This window comes from Gorilla gorilla, chromosome 2, assembly GCF_029281585.2.
Source record: "Gorilla gorilla gorilla isolate KB3781 chromosome 2, NHGRI_mGorGor1-v2.1_pri, whole genome shotgun sequence".
NCBI classification, from domain to species: domain Eukaryota; kingdom Metazoa; phylum Chordata; class Mammalia; order Primates; family Hominidae; genus Gorilla; species Gorilla gorilla.
The window spans coordinates 66,968,751-66,995,884 of record NC_086017.1 but is presented as its reverse complement, the minus strand read 5'-3'; the positions used below and the strand labels follow the sequence as shown (position 1 = coordinate 66,995,884).

The 27,134-nt window shown below is 45.4% G+C and overlaps 1 protein-coding gene across 2 annotated transcripts in view; it reads left to right on the top strand.

The window, feature by feature from the left end:
• IL17RD (interleukin 17 receptor D) overlaps nucleotides 1–27,134 on the top strand; it is a 75,094-nt gene that overhangs the window by 33,104 nt on the left and 14,856 nt on the right. Inside the window, exons 1-7 of one of the 2 annotated variants that reach the window (XM_055383177.2) lie at nucleotides 2,859–2,914; nucleotides 11,658–11,715; nucleotides 17,110–17,235; nucleotides 21,613–21,731; nucleotides 22,267–22,387; nucleotides 25,768–25,812; nucleotides 25,914–26,065. In XM_055383177.2, coding sequence (XP_055239152.2) covers nucleotides 22,270–22,387; nucleotides 25,768–25,812; nucleotides 25,914–26,065 — 315 coding nt within the window. In that variant the 5' untranslated portion in view covers nucleotides 2,859–2,914; nucleotides 11,658–11,715; nucleotides 17,110–17,235; nucleotides 21,613–21,731; nucleotides 22,267–22,269. Of the gene's footprint in view, nucleotides 1–2,858; nucleotides 2,915–11,657; nucleotides 11,716–17,109; nucleotides 17,236–21,612; nucleotides 21,732–22,266; nucleotides 22,388–25,767; nucleotides 25,813–25,913; nucleotides 26,066–27,134 lie in introns of those variants that run through there. The other variant, XM_031009730.3, reaches the window with a different exon arrangement.

Below are 27,134 nucleotides of genomic sequence, written 5' to 3'. Positions count from 1 at the left end.
TGTCTTGCTCTGTCACCCAGTCTGGAGTGTGGTGGTGTGATCTCGGCTCACTACAGTCACAACCTCCTTGGCTCAAGCGATCCCCCTGCCTCAGCCTCCCGAGTAGCTGGGACCACAGGTGTGTATCACCATGTCTGGCTAATATTTTTGTATTTTTTGTAGAACGGGTTTCACCATTTTGCCCAGGCTGGTCTTAAACTCCTGAGGTCGAGCAATCCGCTGGCCTCCGCCTCCCAAAATGCTGGGATTACAGGTGTGAGCCACCATGGCTGGCCTGAATTTTGTTTTTAATCACCAAAGTAAAACCACTCTCTATTATTCAACAGACGTGGCTTTAAGCTATCAAGCTATTGAGTGGAGCTGGACTATAAGGCAGGTGAGAGGTCTGGGGGCTTCAGGGGTCCAGAAGCCTCCTGAAAATACCATGTGCCAATGTGTGTGCACACATGCACCACAGTTCTCCCCCAGATAAAAAGCTGTGAGTCTCAGTAATGAGGGGTAAATGAGAGCAAAGTGATTTTGGCCTTGGTGGTGATAGTATTGCCAAGAGAGGGATGACGGTAGGATTGCAGCTGTATAGCAACTCACACTCACCCCGTTTTCAGAACTCACCAGTGTTTTTCTGAAGGCCTCAGGATATCACTCAAACCTTCAAAGTCCTTGCATCTTGAGGCCAAACTTTGTACTTCAGTCCATGAACACATGAACAGAGTGCACCTGTGGTTGATGGGCATTGGGCTGGGTGTGGCACAGCCTGGGACTCCTGTTGGCTGAATACTTTCACCTTTCTTTGTTTCACCCTTCTTAAGGCAGGACGGTGGTATTTTGTAACCAGTGGGCACTCAGCGAGTGTGAGTTGCATGCTTATACTGAAAGGTTCTAGGAAATCAGGTTTGGAGGCTCTTTCTGTAGAAAGGCAGTGCTGCTCGCCCAACATTGAGATTTGATATTTCTCCCGAGTAACTGGGATTCCCACAGCTTGGGGAGAACCAAGGCAGTTGAGAGTGGTGGGCTGGAGGAACAGCTGAGGTAGGAGGGGGTGGGGGAGGGGAAGCTTGTTCACATGCTTGTTAACATTTAAGGGTCTTTGACAAAGGAAGTCTAATGCCTTGCCCTGGTCAGCCGGTGATTGCCCCCCGGGAGGCCCCGTTGTGCACAGGAAGTCAGACACTAATGATGTTAGTGAGGGGACAAAGGCGCCTGGCCTGGGAAGGGTCTAATTGCTGTGTCCGGCTCCCAGGCGGCTGGCCTCAAGCTGGAGGGGGCTGGGCAGGATGCGCTAAGTGTTAACACCTGGAGCCGGCACTGCTGACTTCCTGGTGCTTTTTTGTTGTTGTTGTTGGCTTTGTGGCTGGGCACACATACTGACAACACACACACTCAAAGGCATTCAGAAACCCTGACTGCATCTCAGGGGGATGTTTCAGGACTTGCTATCTAAGAGACTAGATGGAAATGGTTTGATCAGGTGGTAACACCGTGAGTGTCACCCCTGGGCCGGGCAGGGCCGTGAAACAGGAGGCTTTACTCCTGTTTCTCCTCCCATCTGCCCATCAGAGCTTGGTGACTGTGGCTTCACCTCTGGGCTGACTACTTCCCTCTCCCCCAGAAAGCTCTGGGAAAGGCCAGACCTTGCAGAGAGAGGCAGATACTTATTAGTAGGGTCACTCTGGCTTTAGCTTAGAACATTCTAGTCAGAATGAATGGGAGAATATTCACTCCTGGAGGACAGAGAGAACCAGCTGGGGTCACCCAAGGGTGGTTATGGTATATGTGTGGATATTTTATATATTGCTATCTGAATTCACACCTGGAGAGGTAGTTGGAGGGTCTGCATCCCAGGGAACTGGCAAAGCCAAGATGCACCCTTTGATTTCTGAGTGGGGTCTTGGGATTTTTTGTGTCTAAACATGGCTTTGGACCTGGGGGCCTGTGAACCCCTCAGAGGCCCCTGGGTGGCCTTCATGAGCTCTGGGAGCCTCCCAAAATTGTGTATGAAAAGTTTCTGGGGGAAATTGGGTAAGGATTATTTTTCACAGGATTCTCCAAAGGTTCTAGTAAACTTTTCCTCTTAACAAAAACAGGGTCATCACTAATTAAAAGCAAATACACCCTGCCTTGGCCAGTAGCCCTGCAGGGTGGGATTAGAGGTTCAGTTCAGCAAGGGCAAGGCTACCTGGAGCCTGAGGTGGGCTACCAATGGCAGGCAGTTTTGAGCACAGGTTGACTCACTTGGATTTTTGCAGCTAGAGAACAGGGGCGTTTAAAAGGATGCTTGAAGCCTGTCTCCTTCCTAGAGAAAGTGGGGGAAAGCCACAAATTTTGAAAAAGGGCCTAATGCTGACTTACTGCTTCCCACTGTTATTTTAAGGTTTTTCTATCCGAGACCACCATGTGGACAGACTTAATCGGCTGACAGAAGGGGTTGCCTTGCTTTCTAGCATGTCCTGTAATGTTTCCATTAACACTGAAACCTAAAATGATGGCCTTCCATAATTTCCAAATATGCGAAATCCACCTTGAAGGAAATGTGTGTGGGGCTTGCCGGGGACCTGTTGGAGTGGAGGAGGCTGGGTCCCCATGGCAACGTCACAATCCCCCATTTCTATAGGCATTTGTGCTGTAAAAGCAGAATTCCAGATGTGACATAGTATTTGGAGACTCAGTCCCTGTGCCTCGGAAACGGTGGTATTTGAAGTCGGCACAATTCGGTGCACCTCTCTGTGTGGTCCTAAGGCTTTTCATTAGTAGTTGTGTTTTGATCTGAACATTTCCTCTCAGCTTAGGCATAACAATCATGTTTATAGCTTTAAGTTTTCCTCTATTGTCTAATCACTATTTTGCCCTCATAGGAAGACTTTTTCGGCTTCTGGAGTGAAGTCTTTGTAACTGTTCCTTTCACAGCTAAGTGAGAGTGAGTCAGTAGCCGATTTGCTGGGTGGGTATTTGGGTGGTTGGTTGTTTGCTTCCTCTTTGTACCCAGTATTTATGGAAAAAGCATACACAGACACAGTTAATCTGAGTCTGTGTATGCTTTTTAAACTACAGATGGGTTGACTGTTACCTTAAAGATGCCAGTTCTCTAACATGCGGTTCTCATTTGAGTGGATGGGAGTGGTGTGCGAAGCAGAGGGAAAGGTCTGGCTCTCTGTCCATAGGCATGCTTTATAGCGTGTCTCTAACGTTTTCGGAATTGGAAAAATGGAACAATCCTGTCTATTTGTGATTATCAGCCATGGGAGAACACACGGCCCAGATCCTTAACAGACTAATTGGAAAAAGTACTTGAGTTTTTGCTTTGTGAGAACTAAAGAGACTGCACAACTTTGTTTTGCCTTGTTTTTAAACCCAGGGAGAAAGTTTGCTTGTGTGCATTGCGTGTGTGTGTGTGTCTGTGTTGATATCTCTGGGTTTTAGCTGCACGGCTGGTTCCAGTGGCAAAGCAATAAGAAAATCATAAAGTCAGGCGTGGGGAAGAACATTAAAAAATATATGCAGTTCCATTCAGGCCACCATCATTTAGAGAGGTTGCTGTCGGAGAAACAACTCACACCAATGTCCTAACATATCTTTATCTTTAGTGAATGGATTTGGGGGGGCAAAGTGGGTGGAGGGGTGGGATAGTGAAAAGAAATTTGGATGAAAACTAGAGCTTTCAGTTTGATAAGCAGGACACATGGTAACTTGGCATGGGTCGGCCTCATGTTAGAGCTCAGAAACAATTGTCCCTTCAGCTTTCCTTTGGAGAGCGTGAAATTAGGAACATGTGTGTGCTGATTAGCAACATGTCAGAGATGAATCACGATTACGGCTTTGGTCTGGTGCACAGGCGGTGCTCTGGAGTGGTGATTTCCTACCTCCCTGAGCAAATCTCTTTAATTAGCTTAAGATCTCCGGGTCTTTTTGGGCCAATGTGATAATTGCTGGTGGGAACCCAGCAGCACTCCCCAAGAGCTTGTGTGTTCCTTGCTACGCATCCAAGACCTCACCTCCAAATCACACTGCTGGCATCCTTCATTTCTGAAGTTGGTTGCATCTCAATTTGAGAGAGAGAGAGAGAGAGAGAGAACAGCTCCTGGGAATGTGGAGAGAATATCTTGAATAGATCCAGGCCCAGGCTGGCTTTTGATTTATTTTCCCTGCGTTTTGCGTTCACCAGCATTCTCTTCAGCTTACATCACCTGGGGCTTCTCTGCCTTTGCCGACTTTTTGTTGTTGTTGTTAAAGGTTTGAACTGAAGTAAGTGGGGTCTATCTTTGTTTAGGAAACCATCTGAACTGGCATGGAGTCAAATGGCCCCATATTCTGCTTCGTCTCACCCTTCTCATGTCCATTGGTCAGAGACAAAGATGTTAGTCCCGTTGTACATTTTAAGCCTCACAGCACTGTCTGCTGTTACACAGTGGAAGCCCAAGATGGAGAAAATGTTATAGAAAAACAGAAAGTATGGCCGGGCCTGGTGGCTCACGCCTGTAATCCCAGCACTTTGGGAGGCCAAGGCGGGCAGATCTCTTGAGATCAGGAGTTCGAGACCAGGTTGACTAACATGGGGAAACACTCGTCTCTACTAAAAATACAAAAATTAGCCAGACGTGGTGGTGGGCGCCTGTAATCCCAGCTACTTGGGAAGCTGAGGCAAAAAAATCTCTTGAACCCAGGAGGTGGAGACTGCAGTGAGCCAAGATCACGCTATTGCACTCCAGCCTGGGCGACAAAGCAAGACTCTTATCTCAAAAAAAAAAAAAAAAAAAAAAAAAAAAAAAAATATATATATATATATATATGAGTTGGCCTTAGTTTTAAGTAGTTACTAGGTGTACCTTTAAAAAACCCATCTTCCGGCCGGGTGCAGTGGCTCATGCCTGTAATACCAGCACTTTGGGAGGCCAAGGCGAGTGGATCACCTGAGGTCAGGAGTTTGAGACCAGCCTGGCCAGCATGGCGAAACCCTGTGTCTACTACAAATACAAAAATTAGCCAGGCATGGTGGTGGGCACCTGTAATCCCAGCTACTCGGGAGGCTGAGAGGGTAGGATCACTTGAACCTGGGAGGCGGTGGTTGCAGTGAGCCGAGATCGCACCACTGCACTCCAGCCTAGGCAACAAAGCAAGACTCCGCCTCAAAAAAAAAAGTCTTATCAATTCTTTGTGCAAATGCTCTTATTTAAATTTTCACTCTAACTCTGTTCACTAAAACATTACTGGCTTTCTGAAAGTTCCTTACTTGATTTGAAAGTTTGGCCTGCCTTCCACTGGAAGAGGGGTGCTATATTTAGCACAGTTCTTCTTGAAATGCATTTTTCCAAAATGGCAGTTAAGCTATGCTGGAGGTGAATTGGAAATGTTGCTCTGGGAAGTTAGTGTCTTCAAATGGCTTAGAATGCCCAAAGGCCCCTCAGGAAGTTGGCTGTCTGATCACCTTCATGGCTGCCCCTGGCTGCTGCCTGTGGATCCTGCTCCGCTGCCGGCCTCTCTGTATCCAGGCCTTTGCTTCTTTGCCATATATGGCTGGAGCATGGTGTGGGTTTTTAGCTTTTGAATTTTATTCATTTAGAGCACTTAAGGGTTATCCTCCCCTCCCTTCCTGAGTTAAAGATGTTTTCTCCATTATGTTCCCATTTGCTGCTTCCGTCCCTACTGACCATAGAGCACCAACCAAAGGAATTTCATAGCAGCGCTCCAGGCAGCCGGGGCTTGCTGCTTAGCTCCCTTTGGAACAAATTAAAAGCTACCCGTTAGTGCAGCAAATGGGGGTGCTTAATTAACTAAGAATGTGGCACCCTGAGGCCACTGCATTGGCATTTATAGTTTTCAAGTAACAGGCAACAAACAAGTATTTTTAATCGTCAGCTCATTAAATATCAAAAATGGTATAGTAGCTAAAAGCTTGGGATTGTTTCTTGAAGAACAGTTTACAAAGCTGGTCAACAGCCTTGTAAGTTGCCTTATCTGTTTTCTCTTAGTGTGGGCCCTCATTCTAAGCCCGTAAATCAATGTAACACCAAGCTAGGTTCTTGTGGTATATTACTTGGCTTAATAATGCATTCATTTATTCAGGCAGAAAACTTATACTTATCAAGGACTATGTGTCAGGCCCAGGACTGTAGGCAGGGGTTTTGAGGGCTGTCCTCCTGGGCTCTGTCTTCAGCCTCTCCTTTTCCAATCCAACCTATGCCCTTAACAAAACTGGAGTTACTGGGCCTCCGTGACCGTCTGTTGAATGCATTTTAGTCTGGTGATCAGTGACTACCAATACCTTGCCCTGACCTGTCTGTCTGTCTTATCTTCCACAATCCTCCAAGGTTCTGGATGCAGAAGACAGATCACACCTAGGAAATGCACCACCTGTGACCTTTCTCCAGTCTTCCTCATTATCTCTTTGTAACTTGTCCTGCAGTACAACTCTCACCTGCTTATTGAGGCAGTAACCTTCTTGGGAAGGATGACATAAACATTTCTGAGTTTATTGTGTGTCAGATGCTATGCTGAGCACTTGATATATGTCATCTCACACAGTGCTTTCCACAAAGTTTTATTCAAACACTTTTTTTTTTCTTTTGAGATGGAGCCTCACTCTTTTTGCCTAGGCTGGAGTGAAATGGCACGATCTTGGCTCACTGCAACCTCCACCTCCCAGATTCAAGCAATTCTCCTGCCTCAGCCTTCCAAGTAGCTGGGATTACAGGCACCCACCACCACGCCTGGCTAATTTTTGTATTTTTAGTAGAGACTGGGTTTTACCATGTTGGCCAGGCTACTCTCAAACTCCTGACCTCAGGTGATCCGGCCGCCTTGGCCTCCCAAAGTGCTGGGGTTACAGGTGTGAGCCACTGCACCCAGCCTATTCATATACTTTATAGCTCAGGGAGGTTCAGAAATTTACCCAGAGTCACACAGCTAGAAAGCTGGTGGTTTAGACACACATCTGCATAACTCCAAAACCCACTGTCTTAACCACTTCTCTACTTCTGGGGGTCAGCCCTAGGTCAGCCCACAGAAGCCTACATCTAGGACAGTAGAATCTCAAGCGGCAGCTCTGATGGGTCCATGTTCTATGCCTGCCTGAAGCTTGGGTTGGGGAGAACACAAGGACACGGATCAGCTCTGGGTGTTGGGGGGCAGGGTGGAGGAATGACAGCACATGCCATGTGTGTGTGACATAGAGGTCTATTTTATCCATATTGCAGCTGAAATTATATGAGTGTATATTAGCTTTCAGTTGCTTCTATAATAAATTACCAAAACCTTAGTGGCTTAAAATGACATACTTTATTGTCTTATTATAGTTCTGGAGGTCAGAATTCTAAAATGGATCTTAATGTGGCCAAAATCAAAGTGTTGGCTGCGCTGGCTCCTTCTGGAGGCTGTAGGGGAGGATCCATTCCTTGCCTTTTTCAGTCTCCAGAGGCCGCCTGCTTTCTGTGGCTCCTTAGCTCCTCCTTCCTCCATCCTCAAAACCAGTACTTAAAATCGATCTCTCTTTCTCCCTCTCCTCATTCCATTGTCACATGTCTTTCTCTGATTCTGACCCTTCTGTCTTCCTCTTGTAAAGACCCTTGTGGTTATTGGGCCCACTTGGATAACCCAGAATACTCTCCCCATCTCAGGATACTTGAACTTAATTACATCTCCATAGTCCCTTTTGCTCTGTAAAATAGCATAGTCACAGGTTCTGGGGACTAGAATGTGGACACGTTTAAGGGGCTATCATTCTATCTATCCTGAGGTGTAAGGAAAATAGAAGTGCACCATGGGCTAGCCTGGGATACCATTGCTAAGGTGGTTTCTGAGGGCTCTAGAGCAGCTGAAGTATTATTTGGGCGTTGAGCTAAGGACAGCCTTATAGAGCATCTGTGATGCATGTGCTGAGAAGCTGTGCACTTGAGGAATTCCAGGAACGAAAGGTTTTTGTTTGTTTGTTTGTTTGAGATGGAGTTTTGTTCTTGTCACCCAGGATGGAGTACAATGGTGCGATCTTGGCTCACTGCAACCTCCGCCTCCCGGGTTCAAGCGATTCTCCCACCTCAGCCTCCCAAGTAGCTGGGATTACAGGCGCCCGCCACTATACCCAGTTAATTTTTTGTATTTTTAGTAGAGATGGGGTTTCACCATGTTGGTCAGGCTGGTCTCGAACTCCTGACTTCAGGTGATCCACCTGCCTCGGCCTCCCAAAGTGCTGAGATTACAGGTGTGAGCCACCACGCGCAGCCAAAAGGTCTTTAAAATGCATGTAAGAACTAATACCTGGGATGTTTTCTCCTGCTTCTGAGCTCCATGACCAGGCGTGGATGGCCACGGGGTCTTATGATCTCTGATTTTCTGTGGAATTGGAACTACCATATTGCATCTACATCCCTAAAAGTGCCATGGTACTCAAATTGTGGGAATGAATTACCATGTTCCCCTCAAGTGAGTAGCAGGCAGACCGATGTGTCAGGAACACAGTGTGATGCGGCAAGCAGCCCACCAGGGGAGGGGACCTGGGTGATAGGAAGAGAAGAGGAGGGGATTCTGAGAATGCAGGCATGCCCAAGGACATTTTCCGAGCAGAACTGCAGTGCCCAAAGGGTTTAGAAGGTGCAAGAGGGAGTGACTGGGAAGGTAGGCAGGTGTCACATCAGGAATGACCTGGAGGGACAGGGAGCCAGTGAAGGGCTCAAAGCAGGGGAGTGAGGGCAGATATGCACGTGGCCAGAGCCCCTTGAGGTCAAGACCTGGGTCTGCTTCATAGCTGAGTGCCCAGCCTTGTGAGTCTTAGGCCAAGGTGGAATGCTCAGCAGAGAGTGAATGGATGCCACAGGTAAGCTTCACCTTCCTTCCAGGCCTGCCTCACTGGACCCCCCTCTGAACAGTTCCACACACATCACAGAGACTTTATTTGGAGGGATTTAGGTTCTTGAACGCATGGCATAGCACACCTCACTGTCTTGGGCTCCTTTCCACAATGCATTGGCCATTGCCCAATAAATACCTGCAAATAACATGTTGCAATAGGAATAAGAGGAAACAAACAAACAAATATAAGGGAACTGGAACAAAAAAAAAAAGCTACATCTGACAAGTAAGGTGATTGGTCGCCAGGGTCCCTATGCACTAGGGAGCATAGTGTTAGATGGAATGTGTTTCCTTTTTGAGAAGTCCCTCCTGTACCCGGCTTCATTTGATCTTCCTCAAAACCACCTCCTAGAGGAAAGCCATGTAAATTCTTTAAAAAAAAAAAAAAAAAAAGACAGTTGAGGAGACCCAGACCCAGTGGTGTAGAGCAGCGGTCCCCAACCTTTTTAGCACCAGGGACTAGTTTCGTGGAAGACAATTTTTCCATGCACTGGGGGGTCAGTAGGGGATGGTTTCGGGATCAGACTGTTCCACCTCAGATCATCAGGCATTAGTTAGATTCTCATAGGAGCACAGAGCCTAGATCCCTCGTATGCACAGTTCACAATAGGGTTTGTGCTCCTATGAGAATCCAGTGCCACTGCTGATCTGACAGGAGTCGGAGCTCAGGTGGTAATGCTCTCCCACTGCCCACCTCCTGCTGCGCGGCCTGGCTCCTAACAGGCCATGGACCAGGACCAGTCCAGGGCCCGGGGGTTGGGGACCCCTAGAGTAGAGTGGTTTGCCATCGGGCATTCGGTGGAGGATGGGAGGATTGAGGTACTAACCTTGGCTTCTAGATTATAGTTTTCTTTTCCTCCCATGATGTTACTCTGCTTTCCTCTTCATTCTAGCCCAGTTATCCTTCTCCTTGTTAAGCTTCTGGAATCTGTTATCTTACCCATCCTTCATTCATCCTTACTCAAGGGCTGTCTTGTGGCATTTCATACACTGTACTTACTTATGCCAGGCTCTTTCACCCTTGCTATATATACCTTGTTTTGCCATCTAAACTGGGCATTCTTGGAGGGCCAGGGTGTGATTTGAAATTTATCTGCATGCCTAGGATATAATCTACCTACCCAGTTAATCTTCTTTGAAATAATGAACCCCATGTTAATTCATTTCATGAGGGCAGGGACAGTGGCTGTTTTGTTTGCCAGCATAGCTAGCATAATGTCTGGCTCCTAATAGATGGGGAGTGAGTTTATGTCTTAGGGGCTTATAAGAGCACAGAACAGTGTGATTTGGGCATCTTGGGCTCTGGTCTTGGGGGATTGGATTGTCTCGTTCCTGGTCTCCTACCTGGTTGTGTTACTCTGGTGTCTGCCATCTGCAGGTTGAGCAGCCTTTAGTTGCACAAACTGTGGTCTTGTCCCTAAGCAGTTGTAGACACTCTTAGGATTTTAATAAGTTCACAACACTTTCCAAAGTGTTTTAGTTCAGGTGAGGAATTCTGGAATCTTGTATATGTGGGGAAGAGAGGCTAGAAGGAGGAAAGCTGGAGAAGGAAGGTGAACTATGAAGAAGGGGAGCTTCAGTAGATTGTGGGCTGGTGTGCCATGTGGATTTAGGTTTTCTGTTACTTATTCCTCACCTTAGAGTGGGGGGTGGGGGGTGTGTCCATGTGCCCCTCTCTGCCCAATTGTGCTTTCCCAAGGCCCATGTATATCTGAGTTCAGGGATACACTTTCAGTGGGTGTGCCTGGCTTCAGGATAAGCAGCGTGAATATGCCTGTGGCATATGGATGTCATGTGGTTGTGGCTGAAAACCCTGGGCTCCATCAGAAGTGTTCTCCACATTTTGTTTTGGTGTAACAATTACCCATTAAATGCCAGGCTGCCCGCATATGGTTCCCTCCAACATCCTTCTTGTTGAGTGGAAACTTTAGCTGTGTGGCTGGAATATTTTCCCATCATTTAGCATTTCAGAATTAACATATTTTGGAGAATTCTGTGATTAATGCTGAACGGCACATTTGCAGAGTATTACAGAAACAGTTAAATTGGAGTTGGTAGATCTGTAGCTGCTCTTTCTCATGATGCATAAGTGGTGGAAAAGGCGGGGTCAACGGGAGGATGCCGGGGCTCACTCTGTGGATGCTATGATTAAAGTGGGAAGTCTGGCACAGTTGTTAGCCCTGGTATTGAGTGCAGATGGCTGACGGCCACATCACCAAGAGTAAGAGTTAGGCCTTTTAAAGTCTTTTTTCTTTTTCTTTTATGACCCACACTATGTATTCCAAGCATAGGTATGGATGCAGTGAAGAATTTTCTCATTAAAAGTAACAGCTTATTCCCACACTCATTCCCAGTCTTGAAATGAGAAACCAGTTTCCTTAGAGTTGAGGAATTGCCTATCTGTCGTGGCTTAATAGAGCTTGCGGATGAGGGCGTCTGGAGTAGATGAATTTTATAACCAATCAGTGCTCAAAGTGGATCTAACTGGAAGGGCTCCAGCTGGCAGCTCTTGGTCTCTCTCCCAATTTTACTGTTAATGAATTATTATTTAACCCCTAAACATAGAACAGCCTGCCCTTATTGTTTTAGGGGAAGTGAGTGCTCATGATCCCTATGGCCTGGCAGTTAGGAATCTCCTGGGCTGGCGGGAGTTTGACAGCTGTGGGGGGCCATGAAGCGGGCAGAAAGAGTGGTGGATGATGTCCGGGGGCTGGCATGACCCTGGGTCTCAGCAGTGCTGCCTGCATTTGGACTCCATGGGGCTTTGTGTTGGAAGAGCAAATTGGCTTCACTCTGCATCATGTTCTCTTGTTTTTCCACAGGGAGTGGGGCCGGCCAGCAGAAACAGTGGGCTGTACAACATCACCTTCAAATATGACAGTAAGTAACCGCCTTTATTGCTGAAGAATGGAGCCCTTTGAGTCATCTAGAGATTACATAGCCATGCTTAATCAAGGACTCTGCAGTCTTGGGGTTGACGAATTTTCTGAACCTGTTCAGGTTTGTCAACAGCTAAAGCAGCTCAGTCTCAGTTAGGCCACTCAAGTATTTGGGAGCTTGACCAGGTCAAGTGTCTTCCATAGTGTTCAGAAAAGTTGTGTAAGGAGACTTTCCCTGTGTTCCTTGGGGTTTATCTGCATGTGTTGTTAAGGACATAGCTGCCAGTATGGCCCAGCAAGGAACACATAAACAAAGTTGCCCCAGTGCAGGGTGCTAGGGAATGGTGGACAGTATGGCAAACTGGATAGCTCATGTCTAGTCTGAGGGGAGCCTTGACTCCTTAATTCCAAATATGGTAGCCATGAGGAATTCCCACTGAAGGTAGCAAATTGATTTCCAAGAATAGTGAGAAATTTGTGCTTTTTGTGTAAACATTTTTTAATAATGGCAGTTATTTTTAAAGTTTCACACAGAGTGAATCTGTGTGAAATTCACACAAGGTGAATCTGTGTGAATCTGGGTTCCAGATGGGCCAGGGATCTGCAGTCTGCAGTTGGTTGGCCATCGCTGACCAGGCCTGGGCACCAACCGCAGTACCCCATCTATCAGTTCTTTTTTCTTTTCTTTTCTTTTTCTTTTTTTGAGATAGAGTCTCACTCTGTCACCCAGGCTGGAGTGTAGTGGCGTGATCTCTGCTCACTGCAACCTCCACCTCCTGGGTTCAAGCGATTCTCATGCCTCAGCCTCCTGAGCAGCTGGGATTACAGGTGCATGCCACCACACCTAGTTTTTTTTTTTTTTTTTTTTTTTGAGACAGAGTCTCACTCTGTCGGCCAGGCTGGAGTGCAGTGGCGCGATCTTGGCTCACTGCAAGCTCCGCCTCCTGGGTCCATGCCATTCTCCTGCCTCAGCCTCCCGAGTAGCTGGGACTACAGGCGCCTGCCACCACGCCAGGCTAATTTTTTGTATTTTTAGTAGAGATGGGGTTTCACTGTGTTAGCCAGGATGGTCTTGATCTCCTGACCTTGTTATCCTCCTGCCTCGGCCTCCCAAAGTGCTGGGATTACAGGAGTGAGCCACCGCGCCCGGCCACACACCCAGTTAGTTTTTGTATTTTTAGTAGAGACTGGGTTTTGCCATGTTAGCCAGGCTGGTCTTGAACTCCTGGCCTCAAGTTATCTGCCCGCCTCTGCCTCCCAAAGTGCTGGGATTACAGGTGTGAGCCACTGCGCCTGGCCCCACCTATCAGTTCTGTGAGCTGTGGCTAGTGATTTGACTTCTCCAGGCTTCAGTTTTCTCTTTTAAAATAAAACTTAGTTTCCTTCTTCTAGCATCATTTTGAGGTTTAAATGAGGTAATGCTTATAACTGCTCAACTTGGGAGCTGACTGCAATGTACATTCATTAAATTGATATCTATTAATATAGAAGCCAGTCCAACTGGAGTTGGAATGCAAGTACCACTTTTTTGCCCTTTCTCTCAAAAAAGGGTGACTCTTTCTGACTGAACTGTTTTCTAAGGGCATGTGGGGGGTGCTTTTTCTAAGCAGCTCCTTTCATTCATAAGAAGGTAGTTGTATAGAATTGTGATCATTTTAGCTTTATCAGCCATAATTTAAGTAAAAATGACAAGAAGGAACTTGACTCATATTTAGTGACTTCTGGCATCTGATTAATCTCTTGGACAGGGTTATGAATCAATGTAAATAAAGAGCTTAGGTTGCATTGAGGCCTCTGGAATAATCACTGCTAAAGCAGGATTGTAAAAGTTGCGGTTACAATCTAACAATTTTAAGATACAAATATGTGTGTCAGATTCACACCCACAGTTGCTGGCATGGCTATTTTAGGCTAACCAGTGAGGACTTACACATGCAACTCAGGCAGCTCACATTGGTGGTGTATATATGTTCTGGGTAAATGCTGGGTAGATGCTAATGAAAGATTTGCACATCCATGATACTTGGTTCAGCTAAGTAAAGACGTGGAAGGGATCTTTCTTTGAGTTACAAAGTGAATTTCTAATATGTGCTCTTGGTCCTAGCAGATCTTGTATTACATTCAAGAGTTCAGAATTTTCCCGTCAGCTGCAAACAAACATTTGTATCTCTAATTTAATATGGGGTTTGTGAAGGAGGATCTCTCCATGTAAAACTTTAAAGTATCTTGCTGTTTTTTTAATAATACCAAATATTTGGCCCACATACCTATGCCTGTCTCTTAGTCATTACTTTCTTTTTAATTCTTCAACATTTAATTAAAATTTAATTCACAGCTTGTATTGACTCCTGAGATGTTTGAAGTTCAGTTGCATTTTGGGAAAATGTCATTTGGACATAAATTTTTTGTAACCAGAATCCAAAACTTTGGACTTGCTAGTAATTGGATCCAGGCTGTGTAGAAAAACTTATTCCATTATTTTCCATTGAAAAAGATATTTCTGTCTTCCACAAGGAAGTTCCTGTTACTGCTCAGTTGACTGGTTACTAGTCAACTGAAATAACTTGTTTGAAATAACTAAGAAACAATTACTGGGTTTTCAACAAAATTACTAAAAATCGTATTTTTCTATTCCTTTGTCATTTAATGTTATACAGGAAGAAAATGTCTTGCCATTAAGTCAAAATTAAATTTTATAAGTCTCTCTGCCTCCTTTGGCCTTGAATTCCATGTTTTTTCCTTTACATTCTGAGGTGGTATGCCCAAGTAGGTTATATTAAATTTTCTTAATTCTTAGACTTTATATTGGCTGGGCACAGTGGCTCATGCCTGTAATCCCAGCACTTTGGGAGGCCAAAGCAGGTGGATCACCTGAGGTCAGGAGTTCGAGACCAACCTAACCAATAAGGTGAAACTCTGTCTCTACTAAAAATACAAAAATTAGCTGGGCATGGTGGCATGTGCCTGTAGTCCCAGCTACTCAGGAGGCTGAGACAGGAGAATTGCTTGAACCCAGGAGGCGGAGGTTGCAGTGAGCTGAGATTATGCCACTGCACTCCAGCCTGGGTGACAGAGCGAGACTCTGTCTCAAAAAAAAAAAAAAAAAATTCTTAAACTTTATATTGCGTAACTATATTTACAGAAACCCAAACAGTATTAATTTTGGCATTAGGAATGAACAAAGAAAACAATTACAACAACAACCATTATTTGCTCTTGTTCATGCATCTTTTCAGAGCTGTTTGATTCTCTTTCATTATGGACCACAATAAATCAAAATATTTGAACTTTACAAGTATGACAGGATCTTGCTTTTTTTTTTTTTTAATATTTTGGGAAGCTGGTCTCAGCCAGGATTTTTGCAGGCTGAATACCTCTGATTCAGAACTCATGTTGGTAGCAATAAGCTCTGTGCTGTGATAGAAGTGGTAAGAGCTGATCTCTCATAGCTGCAGTTTCCTCATTTGTATAGTGAGGATGTTAAACCAGATGTTATAAATTTTTTCCTATTCTAAAATCTCTTCTTTACCCAGAGAACATATGTTGATTGCTTTGAGAGTGAATTTTCACTAGAAGTAGAATTTGGTTTTATTAACATCCTTTGAAAGAAGTAATATTGAAATGTAAATATGGGCCAGGCATGGTGGCTCACGCCTCTAATCTCAGCACCTTGGGAGGCCAAGGTGGGTGGATCACCTGAGGTCGGGAGTTCGAGACCAGCCTGACCAACATGGAGAAACCTCGTCTCTACTAAAAATACAAAAATTAGCCAGGTGTGGTGGCGCGTGCCTGTAATCCCAGCTACTCGGGAGGCTGAGGCAGGAGAATCGCTTGAACTCAGGAGGCAGAGGTTGCCATGAGCCGAGATTGCGCCATTGCACTCCAGCCTGGGCAACAAGAGCGAAACTCTGTCTCAAAAAAAAAAGAAAAGAAAAGAAAAAAAGAAATGTAAATATGACTGCTTTTGAAGCTGACGGAGTTGAGTGGAGGAAGGGAGTGTGCCTAATGTAGTCAGGCAATAAAGGAGAATACAGGCAGCATGAAGGATGGAGTTTTACAAGTATGGGGGGTGTGTTTTAGTGTGTGTATGTTATGCTTTAATACATTTAAAAAGAGGAATATTATGTGCATGTTAAAACAAGGCTTGGAAGGGTATTCATTAGAATGTTCATTGCACCTCTGTGTGGTAAGAGGTTATGAATGCCTTTTATATTTTTCTTATAGTCTTTCGTGGTTTTTCAATGTCTGCAATGAACATTTTTAGTCATAAAAATGGGAAATGTGCAGGGAGACTCTACAGGGAGAAAAAGGGAGACTCACAGAGCTTCTTACAAAGTCCCCTGGAATGCTTTATCCCAAATAAAAACACCCTGGCTTCAGAGGGGTAATGGACAGGTTTGGATGTTTGATGGAACTGATGATCTTTTGCAGCAGATACTAAAAGAGAGGGTGTTCAAGTCTGATCATTGAGAAGGAAATGGGGATGAAGCAGCATAAGAATTACGAGTGGTGTCTGCTGGGGATGGTGAATGGTTCTCCCTGCAAGAGTGGCCAGACAGCTCATGGCCATTCTCTGAAGTCACAGCCTGATTCTGGCCGGAAGGTTTTGGCAGCTTTTTAGGAAACTTGCAGATTTTGAAGGTGTATTTAGCAAGACCAGGTGGTGCAGCTGCTATGGCTACATTGACAGGTGGCAGTGAGTAAACTCCTCAGGCAAAATCAAAGATTGGTGTGGCTTCTGTTTTTTGAGCAATGTGGGGTGCCTTGGATTTACTGGGGGTTGCTGGTGTCTTTGATGACACATAGTGTCTAAGAACAAAAATTTTACCTTTGACCAATGCTAGTTAACATCTTTATCACTTGTCACTGAGTTAGTAGCCTGTGCTAACTGGGTTAAGAATCTTGCTGAGAATCTCTCCCCTATGAATTCACATCTGAGTGTTAGTTCCTTTCCCCCAATCACCTGGCCCTCTAGGTTTTTTCTAAAAACAAACAATGCCCAAGTTATTTAGCGATTGTTTTGTTTCATATCACTCTTTAATGCTGAAAATTGGTTGAATTGATGTAAATAATTACTGATTTAGGTCTAAAAAAAGTTAATGCCAGGTACACACACAAACTCCACACTGTATAAGATCCTCCCAACACTGCCCTGGAATTTAACATGGGATGAGTGGGTGGTGGTGGTGGTGCTACAGATCATTCCTCTGTAGCATCTTACAGTTTTCCAAGCAGTAGTCAACATCTCATGTCTTATTTTGGGCTTTTGAGGCACACATCTTTAACAGAATGGATTTGGCCACCTTCAGACATGCCCTGTTTATTTTGATAAGATGAACCTGAAAATAAAAATGAAATTTTAAATTTAACTGTTCTCATTCTCCCTACTCTCTAGATTGTACCACCTACTTGAATCCAGTGGGGAAGCACGTGATTGCTGACGCCCAGAATATCACCATCAGCCAGTATGCTTGCCATGACCAAGTGGCAGTCACCATTCTTTGGTCCCCAGGGGCCCTCGGTGAGTGGTCAAAAATCGAGTGCATGGTGATAACCTGGGTGGATAGGGCCCAGTGCAAAGGTCCCACATGATGGTCTCCAGGAACCAGGCAGGTCTTGATGTGAGTGAGGCTTATGTTGGATTGGGCACAGATACACTTTGTTGCATATATTTGCTGGGCGTACACATGGCTTGAGGCTGTGCTCTATGGTCTTTTGTTTCTTCTACTGTTATTGTTATTCACATGGGCTTGAAAAGTAATATTGTGTGAGTAATAAATGGCACTGATGTCTTGGCCTCTGTCTCAGCCCTAGTCAGCGGTGGGAGGGCAGCAGTGCCAAGAAAGCCCATGGCCCATCCAAGGGCATAATGGCCATCCAGCATTAGCAGTCTCTGCGGACACAGAGACATGCCAGCCCAGCATTGGCACATGTTGTGATTTTTCAGGAAAATCCCAGTGTTCATGAAAGACAATGAAATCAATTAATTTTTAAATGTTGGCAACAAATTGAATTTTTTTTTTTTTTTTTGAGACGTAGTTTCGCTCTTTCACCCAGGCTGGAGTGCAATGGTACGATCTCGGCTCACTGCAACTTCCACATTCCAGTTTCAAGCGATTCTCCTGCCTCAGCTGCCCGAGTAGCTGGGATTATAAGTGCCCGCCACCACACCAAGCTAATTTTTGTATTTTTAGTAGAGATGGGGTTTCACCATGTTGGCCAGGCTGGTCTCAAACTCCTGACCTCGTGATCCGCCCGCCTCGGCCTCCAAAAGTGCTGGGATTACAGGCGTGAGCCACTGCGCCCAGCTTTAATTTTTATTTAAACTGTGTAAGCCAAAAAATCCAAATGGAAAAGAACAAAAAAAAGGAGGCCAAGCATGGTGGCTTACACCTGTAATCTCAGCACTTTGGGAGGCCGAGATGGGAGGATCATTTGAGGCCAGGAGTTCGAGACTAGCCTGGGCAACAAAGTGAGACCTCCATTTCTACAAAAAGATTAAAAAATTATCCAGGCATGGTGGCACAAGTCTGTAGTCTTAGCTACTTGGAAGGCCGAGGCAGGAGGATCAGTTGAGCCCAGCGTTTGATGCTACAGTTAGCTATGATTATCGTGCCACTGCACTCAAGCCTGAGCTATAGAGTGAGACCCTGTCTCTTTATAAAACAAAACAGGCTGGGCGTGGTGGTTCATGCCTGTAATTCCAGCACTTAGGGAGGCCGAGGCAGGTGGATCACCGAGGTCAGGAGTTTGAGACCAGCCTGACCAACATGGTGAAACCCCATCTCCACTAAAAATACAAAATCAGCTGGGTGTGGTGTCGCATGCCTGTAATCCCAGCTACTTAGGGGGCTGAGGCAGGAGAATCACTTGAACCCACAAGGCAGAGGTTGCGGTGAGCCGAGATCGCACCATTGCGCTCCAGCCTGGACAACAAGAGTGAAACTCTATCTCAAAAATAAATAAATAAATAAAAAACAAAAGAAAAAACTAAAAGAAAAAAGCAAACCTGTATTATATGGCTAGATTTGGGTTGGGGCTAAATCTGCTTGTCCTCTTGAATGAATTGAAGATACACAGGAAAGAATGGGTTAGCCAAGTGTGAGACGTAGGAAGGGGACCATTTGTTCAGGTGGGCCTGGGTTTGAACCCCCAGAATTGATCTTTCACATGAGGCATTGAACCTCACTGAACCCCAGCTTCCCAGTCTGTAGAGGGGAGATGAGAACTGCCTCATGGTTAGAGACACACATGGTACATTTTCAGAGAGAACTCTCAAAGAATAGTGGCTGCTATTACCATGATCAGAACCTGGTTCTCAGGACTGCCGCTTTGACACTGCCACCTGATGTTACAAGTTTGTGAAAACCTGGCCAAGGGAGAAGTAAAGTCTGAATTTCTTAATCGGAACAGGATAAATCTCAGAAGAACCAGATTGCAGGAGAGGGAGGATGAAGCAGACCCATGGGCCGAACCACTTCTCCACATCAGTACTTCTGGGTTTTAACCTACTGGGGTTTCCAAAAATAATATTATCTTAACATTTAAAGATTAAAAACATTTTCTGTAGATAAAAAGGAAGTGGTCATTCCATGTAAGGCTTAAATGGTTAAGGAGTTGGCCTGACGAATTGCAGGCCCCCTTGTTAGAATGAAAGTAAGAGATGTGAGCTGGTGGCAGGAAAACTGAACATGGACCAGTGGGGGCAGAAGTCTGTGCTTTTCCTGGATGCTGATTTATGGGTGGGGGTGGCTGGAGAGTTTCTGTTAGGTTCTATCAAGGACACTTCTTGGAAGGTAGAAAAGCATGTGAGTTAAGAGCGCTGGCTGAGAGCCAGATATTTCCTGGGTTCGAATCTCACCTCTGTCATTTTATTCCTGTGTGACCCTGGGCAAGCCAGTTAGCTACTATAAACCTCAGTTTCCTCATCTGTAAAATGGGGATAATAACACCTTCCTTCTGTGGTTGTTGGGAGGATTTGATGAGTTTAAATGATGGGAGAGAGAGCAAATAAGTTCTTTCCTGGGAAGCTGCTCTATAAAATTACTAATCATTACATAACTACAAGGTGTTAATAGTACTGTAATGTGTCACAGTGATAAAGGAATTACGTTTGCTGCCTCTTCCCTCGGCCTCAGAACCTTGGCGTAGCGGTTTTTAGGCTAATCTTTTAAAAATGAGAACAAGAACCACCGCTTGCCACCCCAACTGATGAATTTTTTTTCTTTCTTTCTTTTTTTTTTTTTTTTTGAGACAGAGTCTCGCTCTGTCGCCCAGGCTGGAGTGCAGTGGCACGATCTCGGCTCACTGCAAGCTCCGCCTCCCAGGTTCACGCCATTCTCCTGACTCAGCCTTCCGAGTAGCTGGGACTACAGGCGCCCACCACTGTGCCCAGCTGATTTTTTTTTTGTATTTTTAGCAGAGACAGGGTTTCACCGTGGTCTCAATCTCCTGACCTTGTGATTCGCCCGCCTCGGCCTTCCAAAGTGCTGGGATTACAGGCGTGAGTCACCGCGCCTGGCCCCAACGATGAATTTTTATGTGATTGTGAGATGTATGGCTGTTAATGGTATTAATCACTTGGCTTTTGTTAAATAGTCATTCTGGGAATGTTGCGTAAATTAAATCTTAGTATTAATACTAAGGATTTGTTTTAAAAGTTTTTTTGGATCTCAAAAGGCAAGTCCTGTGAGATCTAAAATAGTTGTTGGTCTAATGACTTTGTCATCACCTTGTCTGAATCTCTGGTGGTTGCTCAGCTGGCTTTCACCCCCACAGGAAGCTTTGTAATTGAAATACAGCATGGCAGAGTAGATACCTGTGCACAGTAATACTCTGAAACCCTAAAATGTGAAGCTCTAATTGTTGCTCCTCTGCCCTACTCACCAAGAAATATGTATTCTTCATCAAATAATTATAGGATTGGAGAACCTATTTGAAAGAGAAAAAGATTTTCCTGGCCTTTATCATCAATAAATTTCCCACCTGCTTAATTGCATCCTGTGTAATTACTTTTGTCCTGGGAGGGGAAGGGTTGAAAATGTTCAGAAGGAATGTGAAATCGATATCTCGCCATTGCGGCAGGCTTTGGGGCTCTCCAGCTGCAGTTGGACCACTTCAGTCTCCGTGGGATACACAGACCCGGTGCTGGCACTTGTGACCGTCAGAGCTTAATCCTTTTGAAAGCATCTAGTCGGACGTGCAGTGGGGGGAGCTCAGGTGGCAGGAGGCTGGGCTGGTGCCTTTCAGCGGCGCTGTGGGTGTCTCGGGGCCTCGGAGGCTGTATGAAGAGCACACACTGGGCAACCCTTGGGTGTCTGCCTTTCAGGCATGATTAGAGCAAGAACCGCTTTGTAAATCACACAGGCATTCCCCTAAGCTATTTAATCTCAAGCCTCAGAACCCCTTGGGTGCAGACACAATTTGTTGGGAATTTTGTATGTTGCTCAGTGAGATGTGCCAAAAAATGTAGAGCTAAAACTTAAAGTGGAAACATGGTTTTGGGGGATTCTCTAGTCAACACTGGGAATTATCATCAGCCGAATGTATTCTGTGTAATGACCTAGAAATTATATATTCCACTTCAGACTTTTTATGACCAATTGTAACTGGAGTCTAAATATTTGAACCCTAATGCCAGAGAGGCAATAGGTATTTATGAAATAGCTGGCTGGATTAGGGATTAATTAGTAATGGTGGGATGGAGAAAATCACCTGGTCTTTACCAGAGGAATGCAGGGATGTGTTTTTTCCATTCTATAGACTCAGATACCCTGGCCACAGTTAGAATTCCTTTAACTCTGGTGTGTAGGTAGAGAAGATGGTAATCTTGGAGGAAGAAGAGTGTGTTCAGAAGTAATTAGGTTCACTATTAATAAAAGCATTCTGCTTTGCTTAGGCATCGAATTCCTGAAAGGATTTCGGGTAATACTGGAGGAGCTAAAGTCGGAGGGAAGACAGTGCCAACAACTGATTCTAAAGGATCCGAAGCAGCTCAACAGTAGCTTCAAAAGAACTGTAAGTCACACTGGGGAATGTGCTCCTGAAGACATGCCATTGTTTCAGGGTCCTGAATAGTGTATTCAAAGTCTGAAATTGGAGAAGGAGGGGCTATGGGGTCCACCCCACCCGCCAAGGTGGGCAAGAATGGTACAGCAGCACCTTCAGCCTGCTCCACGCTCCCAGGGAAATTCTTCAGCACCTCCCTGTGTAAACATGCCTCTCGGGTTACTGCTGGAGCAGTGATCCTGGAAGGTGTCTTTGTGCTCCAAAGAGTGTATGTGGGCTCACCCTGCGCCCCAACTCTGAGGTTCAGTATTAACAAGCCATGAGTTATTCGCCAAAAAGCAGACTGCATTGTCCATCTTCATGGTTAAGCGATCCAAATCTCAAGTTAGTCCAGAAACTAGACCTGACTTCCTGCTTCCCTGGAACATGTCCTGCAGCTCTGGAGTTGTGTCTGGGTGGCAGTTGGGGTAGGAGCGAAGACCTTATGAAGGTGGAGGGGTGGGTAATTTCTCCATGATGTCACTGTGTTTTTGTTCCCTTTTAGGGAATGGAATCTCAACCTTTCCTGAATATGAAATTTGAAACGGATTATTTCATAAAGGTTGTCCCTTTTCCTTCCATTAAAAACGAAAGCAATTACCACCCTTTCTTCTTTAGAACCCGAGGTGAGTATGGCCTTTCCTGCCTGGTTCCCATGAGAAGACTTTTCTCCGCTTTTAATGATTTTTCTACAGAAATGTGTTCAAGAATGTGCCAAGGCCGGGCGCGGTGGCTCACACCTGTAATCCCAGCACTTTGGGAGGCCGAGGCAGGCAGATCACAAGGTCAGGAGTTCGAGACCAGCCTGGCCAACATGGTGAAACCCTGTCTCTCTAAAAATACAAAAATTAGCCAGGCGTGGTGGCAGGCGCCTGTAATCCCACTACTCGGGAGGCTAAGGCAGGAGAATTGCTTGAACCTGGGAGACGGAGGTTTCAGTGAGCCATGATTGGGCCACTGCACTTCTAGCCTGAGTGATAGAGCAAGATTCCATCTCGGGGAAACAAACAAACAAACAAACAAACAAAAAACATGCCAAATACTGGTATGAAACAAGCATGGCAAGGAGAAAAGCATCCAGAAAAACACTTTTTAGAATTAAGGTTAGGTACAGACACTGCTCATCTAACCAGATATACCCACTCCTGGCTTGTTCTAGAACAGACCTGACAGTTGATATTTTTGAGGGTGCTGTGACCACCGCTAAGACAGTCTGCATTACCAGGCACAGCACATGCCAATGCTCTCGGCTATTTGGGATGCTGAGGCAGCAGGATCACTTGAGCCCACGAGTTTGAGGCTAGCCTGGGCAACATAGCAAGACCCCATTTCTAGTTAAAAAAGACAGCTGGCCAGGCGCGGTGGCTCATGCCTGTAATCCCAACACTTTGGGAGGCCAAGATGGGTGAATCACCTGAGGTCAGTAGTTAGAGACCAGCCTGAAAAATATGGTGAAACCCCATCTCTACTAAAAATACAGAAATTAGCCGGGCATCATGGTGTGCGCCTGTAGTCCCAGCTACTCAGGAGGCTGCGACAGGAAAATTGCTTGAACCCAGGAGGTGGAGGTTGCAGTGAGCTGAGATCAAGCCACTGTACTCCAGCCTGGGTGAAAGAGCAAACCTCCATCTAAAAAAAAAAAAAAAAAAAAAAAAAGACAGCCATGTATCAAAACGATTAGATTAAAGAAAAAAAACTGGCCTGGCTCGGTGGCTCATGCCTGTAATCCTGAGGCAGGAGGATTGCTTGAGCCTAGGAGTTTGAGGCCAGCCTGGGCAACATAGCAAGACCCCATTTCTAGTTAAAAAAGACAGCTGGCCTGGTGCAGTGGCTCATGCTTGTAATCCCAGCATTTTGGGAGGCCGAGGCAGGCAGATCACGAAGTCAGGAGTTCAAGACCAACCTGGTCAACATGGTCCGTGTCTCTACTAAAAATACAAAAATTAGCCGGGTGTGGTGGCATGTGCCTGTAATCTCAGCTTCTCAGGAGGCTGAGGCAGGAGAATCACTTGAACTCGGGAGGCGGAGGTTGCAGTGAGCTGAGATCGTGCCGCTGCACTCCAGCCTGGGCCACAGAGCAAGACTCCATCTCAAAAAGAAAGAAAAAAAAAGGAATAAAAAGTGTAAGTTGATTTTGTGGTAAAGGTAGGAGCATGAAATGATTCCATCTTTTACCTGTTATCAGGAGGGTGGCCTGTCATTTTCAGGACTAGATTAAGAAAATTATTTTCTAGAAAGTTCTGTTTATTTAATGTCCATGTGCCAGGCCCTGTTCTAAAGGCATTCCAAATATTAACTCCAAATACCCTCTGTGACAACCCTACAAAAAATTTAATCGTACCATCCCCACTTACTAGATGCCAAATCCCACACAGAGAAGGTGAAGGGCTTGCCGGGAGTTGGATTTGAACCCCAGAAGTCTGACTCTGGAATCCATGCTCTGAACTCAACCACCCACTGTGCTGGGTCTGTTCACCTTCTGTTCTGTACAGGTTATCTCTTTAATCTTCCTGAGTTGCTGCTTTCAAACTTTGGTGGCTGGTCACCCTGCAACAGGCAGCAGCTCCTTCTTGCTTTCCTGATCAGTCTTTCTGTCATTCAAGGCCTTGGATGGTCAGTCCTGTCCAACATCCCCTCCTGTGAGGTCTGGTTGCAGCCCTCATCCATTGTGATGTTTCTGTTCACAACTCCAGCCTACATCAATGTTTCCCTCTGCAGAATTCTTATTGTGGTTGTTTTCTATGCAGCAAAGTTATTTTAACAATTGATTTCATAATTTTTTTTTTTTCCGAGATGGAGTTTCGCTCTGTCGCCCAGGCTGGAGTGCAGTGGCATGATCTCGGCTCACTGCAAGCTCCGCCTCTGGGGTTCACGCCATTCTCCTGACTCAGCCTCCTGAGTAGCTGGGACTACAGGCGCCCGCCACCATGTCCAGCTAATTTTTTTGTATTTTTAGTAGAAACGGGGTTTCACCATGTTAGCCAGGATGGTCTTGATCTCATGATCCACCCGCCTCGGCCTCCCAAAGTGCTGGGATTACAGGCGTGAGCCACCGCGCCTGGCCCTCATAATTCTTAAAATAAAATTCCACAGGGCAAAGACCATGTGTATGTCACATCATCTCTAGATGACTTGCACGTAATAACCAGATAGAAGACTCAAAGAATGTGTTTATGAAAGCCTCACCTAAATCAAAATTAGTGTAATTTAAGATGAATTTTTCCCGTTGGCATAGAATGAGTGTGTCTTTTTGGGGGTAAGGTGGAGGCAGGGGGTGTGTTCCTGGAATGCAAACATTTATAACCATTTCAGTGCCCTGTGGTTTTGATGCTGCCTTCAGTTTTCTTGGCATTATATGGAGACTCTCCCTGGGTTAGCAAGCAGCATGGCACAGTGGACTAGCTGTTTGGCCTCTCTCATTGTGTTTTTATTGCGTTTAGATTCTGTTTCAAAGCTATTGGCTTTGGTACCTGGTTTTCAGTGCTGACACTACTACTTATATGCCTGCATGTAATTTCAAGAAACCATCAAAAGCATCTTAAATTAGAATACTAGTGAAGGTTAAAATAATCCTGCAGCAGTTACCAGGACCACTCCAAAGTTCTCTTGTGTCTAAACATCTCCACAGTGGGGTAGGGGCCAGCATCATTTCTGTTTACAGCTGAAACAGAGCCTCCATGTGACTGTAGCATGAACATAGCTCTGCTGCCCTTGGCCACCAGCCTTGAAATTATGTAATGCCTGACAAGCTTTTAAAATCTGGGTGACTTTACACTGTTACCATTTATGTGGCATAAAGTGAACTGCATTAATATTTTTATATTGTACCATTTAAATTTTCATAAGATACAACTGCACAGTAGTGAAAATCCTCATTGAATTGATGTATTTTATACCTTTTCTAGCATCACCCGGCACAGTATCTTTATATTTCATTGGGTCGTTGGGAGAGGAAAATGTCTAACTGTCCTAAAACTAAAAACATGTATCTTTATTCTCTTAATAGCCTGTGATCTGTTGTTACAGCCGGACAACCTAGCTTGTAAACCCTGTAAGTAATACTGTTCTTATCTATCAAGTCTCAAAGTATTGCCACTATGATGGTGTTGGGGTAGCCTCTGGTTGCTCACTCTGGGTCCTACCTCCTTCCAGTCTGGAAGCCTCGGAACCTGAACATCAGCCAGCATGGCTCGGACATGCAGGTGTCCTTCGACCACGCACCACACAACTTCGGCTTCCGTTTCTTCTATCTTCACTACAAGCTCAAGCACGAAGGACCTTTCAAGCGAAAGACCTGTAAGCAGGTGAGCTGCTGGGTGTACATAAAGGAACACTGTGTGTTTCAAAGCGACCCCCGGGCCACTGGAATTTGGGTTGCTCAATGTGAGCATTAGGCTTTGTTGGCTCTCAGTGGTTGGTAGATACTTGAGAATGTAATCACTGGGCATGTCTCAGGGCCATCTTGCCACTGTCCTTCATTCCCTAGTTATCTGTAACCCAGCTGTCCTGGTGGTGATATAGCCTGGTAACAGTATTGCCAAGGAGTAAACGAAGTATTTCTCATTTGTTCATATATATGTATGAACAAATATATATATATATATATATATATATTTTTTTTTTTTTTTTTTTTTTTTGAGATGGAGTCTTGCTCTGTTGCCCAGGCTGGAGTGCAGTGGTGTGATCTTGGCTCACTGCAGCCTCCGCCTCCTGGGTTCAAACGATTCTCCTGCCTTAGCCTCTGGAGTAGCTAGGATTATAGGCGCATGCCACCACGCCCAACTAATTTTTGTATTTTTAGTAGAGACAAGGTTCACCATGTTGCCCAGGCTGGTCTTAGACTCCTGACCTTAAGTGATCTACCCACCTTGGCCTCCCAAAGTGCTGGGATTATAGGCCTGAGCCACCACACCTGGCCTGTCCTTTTATATTTTCAGCATTCATCATGTGCTCTCTGTGTGGCAGGCCCTGAACTTTATGCTCCTTGAATCCATACCACTCTATGAAACAGAGGCTGCTGTCATCCCCATTTTACAGATGAGAAAGCTGAGGCTCAGGGAGGTCACCTGGCTTGCTCAAGGCCGCACAGCTAGTAAGTGGAAAAATCAGATCTAGGAGCCAAGCCACTGATAACTCAGTGGCTACTGATTTTACAAATAGGCCAAGGTTAAATAGAAACTGAGTAACCCAGCCTTTAAACTGGGAGTGGTCAGAAGAGTGGAAACCGTTTCATGGATGTTCACAGGACTGTCTGATTGCCTCTGTGGATACCAAGAAAGTTTTTGGTCGTGGTGGCAAAGCCCAGTACCTCCTTAGACATGCTCCTGTGTATGTCAGGTTCTGTCATAGTTTGCTCTCCTTGCTGGCTCTCAT